General features: G+C 44.8%; 1 protein-coding gene across 2 annotated transcripts; it reads left to right on the top strand.

The window, feature by feature from the left end:
* The first annotated feature begins 5,238 nt into the window (after window positions 1–5,238).
* Window positions 5,239–9,100, top strand: LOC137356739 (Ig heavy chain Mem5-like). 2 transcript variants are annotated; one of them, XM_068022468.1, is made up of 6 exons: window positions 5,239–5,399; window positions 6,100–6,438; window positions 6,519–6,848; window positions 7,952–8,071; window positions 8,218–8,276; window positions 8,696–9,100. In XM_068022468.1, exons 1-6 carry the CDS (start codon window positions 5,357–5,359, stop codon window positions 8,738–8,740), a joined length of 936 nt encoding a protein of 311 aa, XP_067878569.1. In that variant the 5' UTR covers window positions 5,239–5,356; the 3' UTR covers window positions 8,741–9,100. The 2 variants fall into 2 exon arrangements, with proteins under 2 accessions (XP_067878569.1, XP_067878570.1); XM_068022469.1 differs by having other exon boundaries at window positions 5,240–5,399; window positions 6,543–6,848.
* Window positions 9,101–12,436: the final 3,336 nt, after the last annotated feature.

The raw sequence follows: 12,436 nt of genomic DNA on the forward strand, positions 1-12,436 counted from the left end.
AATGGGTGGTTGATGGTCGGCACAGACTCGCTGGGCCGAAGGGCCTGTTTCAGTGCTGTATCTCTAAACATAAACTGAACATGATGGCAAGGTGGCAGCCCTGAATGTCTTATATGGCGGCCACGAGATGTGAGGCAAGATGAAAGACCCAAGCACAGGGAGTCACCAAGAATCACTGTGTGCAATGAGCCACAGTGACCTCTAATAATGTAGATGGAGGAGGAAGCGATGGAGATTGGATGGGTGGCAGCAGGTCAGCCTGTCGCAGGGGGTGAGGTGGTTGTGGAGCCCAGACAGAGTGAGAACTGCGATGGTCATGGTGCTAAACCTTTCACTAGTGTTTGCAGTGACGTCTCTGTGGCCCTTGATAATCACATGAAGCTTTGGATTCTGGACAGGGAGGAGGATGTGGGTGAGCATGGAGGTTGTTACCACCACTCTCGTCTCAGCTGCAGGACCAATAGCGGATGAGGCACCGCCGAGGGCATCGGAGCCACCTGAGACCTCAGAAGATGTGTCTCCATCCACCAGCAGAGATACTCTCATGTCTGTGGGCATCGATGCACGAATGGAACGGGTGGCACCAGCTGGTGAGAATGGCACAGACACCACCGCAACAATATAGAAGCAAAATACTGCGGATGCTGGAAATCTGAAATTGAAACAAGAAATGCTGGAACCACTCAGCAGGTCTGGCAGCATCCACACCGCAACAATGAGAGCTGCATCCAGACCCCACCAGAATTGATGTGTTGAAAGCAGCTGGGGTGAAGAAGCATCGAGAGAACTAGAGAGGGAATTGCCAGTAGTTGGTGTTTGGAACCAGCTGGACCCAGTAGCAAAGGGCTATCAGGAGCCAATGGTGCTTTCTGATTCGAAGTCACGAAGCAAAAGTGCCAGCGAGGCCCATGCTTTAACTGGTGAATCCACAATCGTGAGTTGCTGAAGGAGAGTTAAAGGGTTCGCCAGTGTAACCACACTAAAAGTCTCTTTCAAATATTTGGCCCCAAACTGCTCAAGCTTCAGCGGAAATCAATACCAGTTCAACAGCTTCCAAAGGACAGTAGGGGGCAGAATATCTCTGTATTTATCCTGTGCTCAAGGGGTTTGCATTTGGACACTGGGAAATTACACAGAATTACAGAGAAATTACACCACAGAATCAGACCATTCGGCCTATCTGAATCATGCTGGTGTTTCTGCACCATCCGAGCCACCTCCTACTACTCTTCATCTCACCCTGTCAGCATATCCTTCTATTCCTTTCTCCCTCATGTGTTTATCCAGCTTCCTTTTAAATGCATTACTGCTATTCACATCAACCACTCCCTTCAGTAAAGAGTTCCCCATTCTCACCACTCTCTGAGTAAAGAAGTTTCTCCTGAATTCCTGATTGAATTTATTAGTGACTATCTTATATTAATGGACCCTAGTTCTGGTCTCCCCGACAAGTGGAAACATCTTTTCTACGTCTACCCTATTGAACCCTTCATAATTTGAAAGACCTCGATCAGACCATCCCTCAGTCTTCTCTTTAGGAAAAAGAGCTCCAGGCTGTGTCACTTTTCACAGAGTTCACGCCCCCATACTCAACCTGATTAGCTCAAAGGTTCACCCAAAATAATACAAGTGCATTCAAAAAGCGATTCCAACCGTGCTTTTCAGGAGTTTACACACAGATACTTCAACAAAAAGTAAAATACTGCAGAGCTGGAAATCTGATATCAAGGAAAAATAATGGAAATGCTCAGCAGGTCAGGCAGCATCAGCGGAGAGAGAAACGACTTGCATTTGTATAGCGCCTTTAACTGAGTTAAATCTCGCAAGGCGTCTCACTGGAGAGTTATTCTGACCAAATTTGACACCAAGCCACATAAAGATGCATTAGCTCAGGTGACCAAAAGCTTAGCGCCTTAAAGGAGGAGAGAGAGGCGGAGAGGTTTAGGGAGAGAACTGCACAGCTTAGGGCCCCCAGGCAGCTGAAGGCACGGCCGCCAATGGTGGAGCGATGGGAATCGGGGGGATGGGCGAAAGGCAAGAATTGGAGGAGAGCGGAGATCTCAGAGGGCTGTAGGGGTTGGAGCAGGTGACAGAGATAAGGAGAGGGTGAGGACCATGGAGAGAGTGGGAAACAAGGATGATAATTTTAAAATGGAGGCATTACCGGACTAGCAGCTAATGCAGAAGAGCGAGTGCACGGAGGTGATGGGTGAATGGGACTTGGTGTGAGTTAGCATACGGGGCAGCAGCGCTTTGGATGAGCTGAACATGGGAGGTTGGCCAGACTTTCATGTCACTGACCTTTCAGCAGCTCTGATGTAAGGTCATCGAGCAGAAATGTTAACTTTGTTTCACTCTCTACTGATGTTACCTGACTTGATGAGGTGAGAGTGATTGCCTAGGATATCAAGGCAACATTTGACCGAGTGTGGCATGAAGGAGCCCTCGCAAAACTGATGTCAGTTGGAATTAAGAAGTATGTTCTCCACTATTGAAAGCCATACCTAGCACAATGGTAGATGGCTGTGGTAGATGGAGGCCAATCATCTCAGTCCCAGAACATCACTGCAGTGGTTCCTCAGGGTAGTGTCCTAGGCCGAAACATCTTCAGCTGCTTCATCATTACCTTCCCTCCATCAAAAGCTCCTATGTAGTGTATGTTCGCGGATGATTGCATGATGTTCAGTACCATTGACAGCTCCTCTGGTACTTAAGCCGTCTGTGTCCATATGCAGCATCGCTGTTTTGGGCTGAGAAGTGCCAAGCAACATTCGCCCCACACAAATGCCAGTCATGACAATCTCAAAAAACAGAAAAATGAATTATCTCCCCTTGACATTCACCAGTATTACCATCACCGAATCCCCCACGATCCACACCCTGGGGTTTACCATTGACCAGAACCTGAACTGGAGCAACCATATAAATATGGTTGACCTCCCCCCCGCACCCCAACGCCTTTCCACCATCCACAAGGCACAAGTCAGGAGTGTAATGAAATGCTGTCCACTTGCCTGGATGAGTGTGTTTGTAACAACACTCAAGAAGCTCGACACCATCCAGATAAAAGTAGCCCGCTTGATGGGCACCCCATCCACCACCTTCAACGTTCACTCCGTCCACCACTGAAACACAGTAGAAGCATTGTGTCCCATGTTAAAGATGCACTGCAGCAACTCACCAAGGCTCCTTCAACAGCACCTTCCAAGTCCGTGACCTCGACCATCTAAAGGACAAGGGTAGCAGGCGCATGGGAACACCACCACCTGCATTGTATAGATTTTTATTGGCTATGGGGATTGAGGGAGATGGTACCAAGGCGTGTCGATAGGCTTAAGACTCAGATCAAATTGAATGTGGAAACCAGGCTCGAAGGGCTAAATGGCCTCCTCCTGTTCCTATGAAGTGGTTAATGTCTGGGAACCCTGCAATGAATGAACTGCATGTCTCCCCTGCATCGATGATATTAGATTTCCTCTGAGCAATAACCCCCTAGTCCTTTTGTATTAGTGGCGATAGCTGACGGGACACTGCTCTCAGACTCTTTTAAAACCATTCGATCCGCAAATCACCGAGGAACCACTCAGTGGAAGGAATCGAGTCCAGGGTCAATTGACCTTTGAGGTTTGTACTACCTCATCGTCGCCACAAGAGGGCACCAAACAGTAGCACTCTCTCGAAATTCACATTTCCGGTCTAAGCTGTCAGTTCCTCGATTGTCAATTATAAAAACAAAAACCCTGATACCAATGGCAATCCACGTACTTTTAAAGATCTGATGAGAGTTTCTGCCTCTACCATCCTTTCAGGCAGTGAGTTCCATGTTCCTATCACCCTCTGGGTGAAAAATTGTTTCCTCATATACCCTCTAATCATTCCATCAATTACTTTAAATCTATGCCCCCTGGCTTATCCCCCCTCTTCTAAGGTAAATAGGTCGCCCCTATTTACTCTGTCTAAGCTGATAATTTTATACACCGTAATTATGTCATCCCTCAGACTCCTCTGTTCGAAGTAAAATAGCCTCAGCCTCTCCAATCGTCCCTCATAGTTAAAATTCTCCAGTCCTGGCAACATCATCACAAATCTCCTCTGCACCCTTTCCATTACAATTACGACTTTCCTATAATGTAGTAACCAGAAGATCACGCATTACTCATGCTATGGACTAGATTTGGCTGTGAGTTATACTGTCAGTTAATTTTATTTATCGAGATTCACTTGTGTGAACAGTTGAGTACCTGAATGGTTCTGGAAATTAAAGAATGGGAATTATATGCAGCTCTAAGTTGCACTCGGTTTACTTCAGTCTCTCGAAGTTTCGGATCTCTGTTTAGTGGTTACACCTAAACCAATCATAATTAAAAGAGTGAAATAATTCATTTATTAATGTTGGGGCTCTTTCGTTTCCAAAATGCAGTCAGTTCTACTTCTCAAGTCTGCTTCTTGCACTGTCTTTGATACTTATCTGTTTCGGTTTTATATTGTCTACCCTACTTCATTGGCTCTGAATTCTCCGTCCCTCAAATTTGTATTCACCCTTGTTATAGATCAGCCTTAATGGATCCTATCCGTGAGTGTCTAACAGTAGGGAAGATGTTTCCATTTGTGGACGAGGTCAGAACTAGGAGCCACGAATGTAAGATAGTTGATAAAAAATTCAATTGGCAATTCAGGAGAAATTTATCTACCCAGAGAGTGGTGAGAATGTGGAACTCGCTACCACAGGGAGTGGTTGAGGGGAATAGCCGAGATACATTTAAGGGGAAGCTGGATAAATATATGAGGGAGAGAGGGATAGAAGAATATATAGAAGAATAGGGTGAGATTAAGGGGAAGGATGAGATGAGACCCGTGTGGAGCAGAAGCGCCGGCATAGATTAGATGGGTCGAATAACCTGTTTCTGTGCTGGATATTTCATGTCATCCTCTGGAGAATAGAACCTGTTCAGTCTTTCCTGATAGTTAAAATCTCTCAGTTCTAGTATCATCCTTGTGAATCTTTACTGCACCTTCTCTACTGCCTCTGTATCCTTTCTGCAATGTGGAGACCAGAACTGTGAACTGTAAGTCCCAGTGTGGTCTAACTAATATGAGCAGAAACGTGGGTCTCTTTGTAAAACAGATACTGCATGTGTGCGTGTCAGCACTCGATCTTGTATAAACAGGAAACCCACAGAGAGGTCTCTACCTCGGCACAGTTTACCAGCCCAGTCGTGCATTCATTAAAAAACCCAGAGGCCAATTTCCGCAATCCACTCTTCATTTCACCCCTCCTTCAGCACCGATGTAACGAGACGACTTCTCAGTGATTTACTGACGAGTAGCTCAGAGCTCACCATCTGGGTCACGGAGAATGAGCTTTCTCGGTGTCTGCGCTTTGTCCCATCTCATCCAGGGTGAGATATCCTGATATATTCTGTTAGAGTGAAGAAGGGGTTGGATAGAGTAAATAAGAAGGGTTTTGATAGAGGAAAATTGTTTCCACTGGCAGGACGGTCGGTAACCAGACGACACAGATTTAAGATAATTGGTAAAAGTACCAGAGGGGAAGATGAGAAGAATTTTTTTCAACACGACCAGTTGTTGTGATTTTCCGCCCTGTGTGATTCGAGAAGATGACATAGCGCGCAATTTTAATAAGAAAAACGACTGTATTCAGCTCAGTTGAAGATTATGTTCTCCAGTCAATGACAATACAGCGACATGGAATTGGATTACTCACATCCGTAAATGTAATTAATCTGAAACTGAATTTCCTCCTGGGAGATGAGGAAAATCATAGCTGGAAAATGTAGCTTTGAAACAGGCTCTTTAAATCTCAACTTCAGACAGTTTCCATGTTCCTCCCCAGTGAGAAAACTAGATTTGGCGGTGAATGGACTCGGTCTGCGCCTTTAGAAAGTGAGGGTAAAAACAGCGCAGTCAACACGGCGGGTGCATATTTACCCCGGGTTTTAACAGGATGCGAGGCGCCCGATTTTCCGACATACGAACCGAGGCGCGTTTGGAGGCAATTTTAGATTTTTATTTATCTTGACCGAAGGTTGTGTTCGGGGGTCCATTACCTGACGTGAATATGTTTTGTTTCCTGTTCAGTTGTTGTCTCTCAGACAGTCTTGTCCCAGTCTCCGCCGATTCAAACAGTCCATGTGGGAAGCCGTGTTAAACTGAATTGCCACACCGAGAGGTTAGTAGCTAGCTATGTGGTCTGGTACAGACAGCAGCACCGGAGGGACATGCAGCTCCTTTACACAGTGGGCAAAAACTACCCTGCAGATGGAAGGTTTTCCAGCGATGTTGATGATAAATCGGGTAATTATGCTCTGGTGATTTCAAATGTAGAGAGAAATGATTCTGGGATGTATTACTGTACGATCAACAATTACCAGAACTTGGCCCGAACATTTGGAAATGGCTCCACGCTGGTGGTTACAGGTAAATCTTCATGAATATTTCATTCAGTTGGCCATCGACATATCAATTGAAAATGTGTCTTTTAAAACTGTTAATCCCAGTTCCGTTTTATTTGCCCACTTTAGAGGGTCCCCCGGCCGTGTTTCTCTTAACTCCGCCGCCCGCTGAAATTTCCTCCATGGAAAAGATCCCATTGATGTGTTTGGTCAGAGGCCTGTCTCCCCATTCCCTTCCCATCCTCTGGAATGTTTCCGGACGGGTTACCGAGGGACAGATCGATTACGGGACAATAGACGAGGACGGGACATACAGTGTCAGGAGTCACATTAGCGTCCCGGCCGAAACGTGGGGCAGCGGTGTTGTCTGTATTTGCACTGTTCAAATCAACTCTACAGAGAATCATATCAGTGAAAGTGTCTCATCTCAGAGAGGTAACTATTAACAGTGACCCTTTACTAATTTATTTAATGCGGATAAGAGGCTCGTTTAATAACTGTAAAACATTGTACACTCCGAACATCTGTCTTTCCACGTGTCCATACATAATGATCTCGTCATCGACCTATCGTATATCAATATTCAGTGTTTACCTCCCCTAATGTTCAAGTCCATCTGTTTTCCCCACCCCAGAGAGTTGTGGTTGCTCAGACATTGAGTATATTCATGGCCGAGATTGATAGATTATTGGGCACTAAGGGGAATTAAGGAATGTGGGGATGTGACGGGATAATGGAGTTGAGGCGGAAGATTAAGCTTGATCTGATTCAAAGGGGCAGCACCCTCGAGGGGCCGAATGGCCTACTCTTGTTCCCATTTTTTGAGTTCTAGTGTCCAGCTGGGCCACACTTTTTCATGGTTGGAGGTCAGTGTCTGTCTGATTGGTCTTTCCGTAAAGTTGGAAGATGTGATTATATTTCCAGTCCGCCACTTTCTCTGAGCATATCTGTATATAATTATCTATTAATCTGTCTGTCTGTCTACTTAACATCCGCAAAATATCTGTCTGTCCTAGTAAAACAGTGTGGCACAAGATAACTCCTCTGTCAGTCTCTCTCTCTCTTTCTATCTATCTATCTATCTATCTATCTATCTATCTATCTATCTATCTATCTATCTTTCTGCACTATCTCTGCACCGGTCTCTGGCCCTGTCACTCCATCTGTCTCTGTATCTATCTGTCTCTCTATCCATCTCTCTATATGTCTCTGTATCTATCTCTCGGTCCAACTCTCTATCTATCTGTCTGCCTCTATATCTATATCTCTAGCCATCTCTGCACAATCTATCCATTTATCTATGTCTATATTCAACAATGTATCTAACTCTGTGCCTGTCTATTTAATTCTCTCTCTCTATATATCTATCTATCTATCTCTATTTACTGATCTATCTATCCCTCGGTCTCTCTCCAAGTTAAACAGATGCAAAAACCAATTTCCGACTTGTGTGTGAAATTACACATCAGTTTTGCCAAATTTCTTCAGTTGTTTAATTATTTTTCATAAACTTCTTTAACGTCAGTTTGTTTTTGCAGACTCTCCGCTACACACCTCCTGCGCTTTATCGATTTACGGGAGTTTGTCGGCGGCGGCGTTTCTCCTTCTCGGGATGGTTGTGTTCACCGCGGGAAGAAGCTGCAGGAAGCGGCAGTCAGGTACCGATTGTCGGGAGGCGCTGCAACTCCGCGGCGCTCTCAATCCATCCATTTATTACTGTGTTATTTGCTCTTTACACGTTAGCAGACTGGTTCAGTGTGAACTGTGGACATTGAGACTCACTTTAAGTTTCTCTTTCTATCAGGCAACATGAACAGTGATGAGGAACTGCCGGATTCCAGACCACGTGCACAAGAAAAGGAGGTAAATATGAATGAAATTGTTATGATTACCTTTCACTGCTTTTTCATATAATTTTAACATTCATAATTATTGTTATATGAGTCGCGAAACTTCGCATACAAGGGGGGCAGAACCTTAAAATTAGAGCCAGGCTGTTCTAGGGGTGATGTCAGGAAGCATTTCTTCACACAAAGGGGAGTGGGAATCTGGAACTCTCTCCCCCCCAAAATGTGTTGAGGCTGCGGGTCAATTGGACAATGTCAAAACTGAGAGTGATAGATTCTTTGGAGGTAAGGCGGTTAAGAGATACAGAACCAGGGCGGGTAGATGTAGTAAAGATTTAATTGAATGGTGGAACAGACTGGAGGGGCTGAATGGTCTCCTCCTGTTCCTATGATGATGATCTGGGTTGCGGTAATGGTTTCTATTTTCCCTCACAGACACTTTACGCTCGCCTGGCGGTTAACGCGGATCCCACACTCTGATGGGGAAAGGAAGCTCTCACACTCTGCTTCCGGGATATGACGTATTGTAGAAAGTTTCCTTTGTTTGGCCGGAGAATCTTTTCAGTCCAACTGGCGGCAATTTCAGCCAAATCTGGGCGTAATTTTCCGATTGCACCTAAAACGGAATCTGTGAATTCCCTCTGAATATCCGCTATTCTAACGATGATATATCGCCTGCAGTTTCACTTCAGTCTCGACATGTTTCCACTTTCTTGGATTGGTGATTTTTAATTGTATTGGACATCTTTATACAGCATATGAGCGGGATATAGTTCAAACAATCTTTACAATGTATCAGTGTCCGAGTTACAATTACAATAAAAGAGATTTGTAAATGAATGATAGGTTTGTGATTCCAGTTGTTTAATGGTTCAGTCTAGATTCGCTCAGGATATCTCTCAGACCAATTTACAAAGACATTTAGAGAGCACATGTGTGTGGGTTAAAAATAGGCAGAAGTACTGACAGGAGAGTTCAGACACTGACTCGGGATTTAAGCTGCATTAATGTTCAAGCTGCAGTGTTAGTGAAGCCGAGCTTTCTCTGATTGTGTCCTGGGAGTGAACACTGTTACATTTACTCTTCAAACACAATATTTTAAATAAACCTGCTCTTTGAGATTGCAGTTCAGTGATTTCGGCAGTAAAATTGTGTTGAGTTTCACCTCCTGTTAGAATCATAGAATCACAGACACAAAGGGAGGCCATTCGGCCCCTTACCCATATGCCGGTGTTTAAAGAGGTGTGCAATTTAGTCTGAAACCCTAGTGATCTCCACACCATCCTCAAAATTAGTCCCCTTCCAGTACACGTCCAAGTAAATGCTAGTGTCTAATATTTCTTGGAACAGGATCCATCCGTTGTGACTGAAAACAGGTTGCTGGCGATGTGAATAATCACAAACGTTAACACAATTCGCTCTTCACATTAGAAAATTCGTCAAATGTGTGAGTAAACTTCAATGGTTCACTGAGATGGGATGATGGTATTCAGGGTCCACCTTTAATTCCATATACATTAAAACGCTGGGATTGAGACCATTGGTGTGATGAGTACTGGATAATTGAATTGGTTATTAAACTCGGATCTCATCGGCAACCTCTTGTGATTCATGTCTCGAGCGGATAGAAACATTCTCAAATTCACAACGGCTTATTCTGCTGTGAAATAAATTCTGTACAGATATTGTAAAGAGGATTTGGAGACACTTGTTAGATGATGCAGATGGATAAGGTCATTCTGCTCAACATGGCTCATTCACCGAGAAAGGGTCAGTCCTCCTCGCCCTTCAGGACAGTGAACTGTTTCTGAAATGACTCCAGGGGAGTTCACACACCCCGCCCAACCCAGAGGACCATTCCCAGTGCTGATCACTCTCTGTGTGATGAACCTCCTGTCATCAGTCCTCAATTTTCCTATTCATAGTTTGAACAGCTAATCCTACTGGCAACAGGTACATAGGAACAGGAGGAGGCCATTCAGCCCCTCGAGTTTGTTCCCTATTCAATTAGATCATGGCTGATCTGTCTCTTAACTCCATCTCCCTGCCTTGGTTCCCTATCCCTTAATCCCCTTACCCAACAAAAAATGTCCATTACAGCACCGACATTGTCAATTGACCCCTTCCCAGCCTCAACAGCTTTCCTGAGGGGCCGAGTTCCAGATCCACCCCACTTTGTATGAAACAATGCTTCCCAACATCTACCCTGAACGGTGTGGCTGCAATTTTAAGGTTCTGCCCCCTCGTTCTAGACTTTCCCCCCACCAGAGGCAATAGTTTCTCTCTTTCACGTCATTTAATCATGTTAAACACCTCAATTCGTTCATCCCTTAATGTGAATACTAGTATTTGCAGCTGTCACCCTGTTGTCTGCAGTACAGTTGTTTGTATTGTTCTCTGCCGTTTCGCACATCTATTCCCACATGCTCAGCAATCAGTGATTTTGCTCCAGACTCTGCAATTACCACTTGTAACTCATTCTCTCAACGCACTGCGACTCTGTTCTGAAGCAGGTCTTGGGGCCTGAATGTCTCCCCCAGTGTTTGGGCTGCTTCTCTTCTCCAATTTAGCCAGACTACAAATCAGTTTCCATCTGGTCGACCATTATGTACAAATCGGGACTTGTGGTCGAACCGGGAGTACAGCGGGTGATGGGTGAACAGTGGGATTTGGTGCGAGTGAGGACGCAGGACAGCAGAGGTTACACCCCTAATTATTCTCCATTAGAGATACCGGGATACAAGAAACACATTTATCCCACACGACTGCACCTCAACTCCGGGCTCCTTTGGGGGCCTGAATTAATTGTCCAGTGTGGTTATCATTTGAACATGGAAAGGTATTTGGGACGTCACCGGAAGGAAGTTGTGTTCCCGCTGTTTCCAAACCTCAGCTCCAAGGTGTGAAAAAGAGCGGCGCCTGGTGACGGCGAAACGCCATCAGACACAGTCCCTCCCGGCCTTAACACATGTTGCTACTAGGGGCCTATTTGGTGACCTGAAGAACACAATTTACATCCAAATGTCAGCTATATTAAATTGAATCTGCTTCGAGATGAATTGACTGGAAATAATTAATGAATCCTTGAAATGTCTGAGTGATGCAATTAATGTTGTCTGCCGTTTATAACGAAATATACCAGCAGGTTAATAGCGGGGATTGTGGATTATCGCCACTGAACCTACTCTGTTACCATGGTTTTTTTAAAAAACGTTCTTCAAATATATTTTATCAATCAGTTACCGAAAACATTGCTATAAAGCTTAGTTGTGAGTTATGCTGAGAGATGATCTTATTTCCCGAGATTCACTCCTGTTGGATAATTCCGGATATTACAAAATGCGGATTAATGGACACCAGGTTGAGCTCAATTTGATGCAGCTCCAGAAATTGTCGATTCCTGTCTAGAGGTCTTAACTGTAAGGAAAGATGGTACAGGCTGACGCTGTATTCCTAGAATAAAGAAGGCTGAGGGGAGTTCTGATAGAACTGAATGTCTTCCCCGTGATAGAGGTCTTTAAAAAGGTGAAAGGTTTTGGTAGGGTAAACGTAGAGAAGATGTTTACACTTGTGGGAGAAACAAGAAACTAAGGGACCATCACTATAAGATAGTAACTAATAAATCCAATCAGGAATTCAGGAGAAACTTCTTTCCCCAGAGAGTGGAGAGAATGTGGAACTCGGTACCACAGGGAGTGATTGAAGGGAATAGCAGAGATACATTTAAGGGGAAGCTGGAGAAACACATGAGGGAGAAAGGAATAGAAGGATATGGGGATAGGGTGAGATGAAGAGGAGGTGGGAAGAGGCTCGTAGGGAGCAGAAACACCAGCACGGAGCAGATGTGCCGAATGGCCTGTTTCTGTGCTGTGAATTGGACGTACTTGCAACTGGTGAAGGGCTTGTAGTCAAAGGGACACTCAAACATCTCTCACTCATGTCTGCTTTTCTCAATAGTATTTCCCCGACACGCTATACACCATAGTTATGCTGGGGAATCCGAGTTAAACCGCTCTCTATACAGACAGCGCCGCTGGTCCAAGTTTCCACCGAGACGCACTGTTACACTGTAGGTTCCGCCTGGGTCTATTGTACCGGAAGTCGGTTCGTGTCACAGTCACCCACGCGGAAACATGTCAGAAAAAAGGAATCCACTTCGAGGAAACACCACAAATA

This window comes from Heterodontus francisci, chromosome 46 (assembly GCF_036365525.1).
Source record: "Heterodontus francisci isolate sHetFra1 chromosome 46, sHetFra1.hap1, whole genome shotgun sequence".
Lineage (NCBI taxonomy): Eukaryota > Metazoa > Chordata > Chondrichthyes > Heterodontiformes > Heterodontidae > Heterodontus > Heterodontus francisci.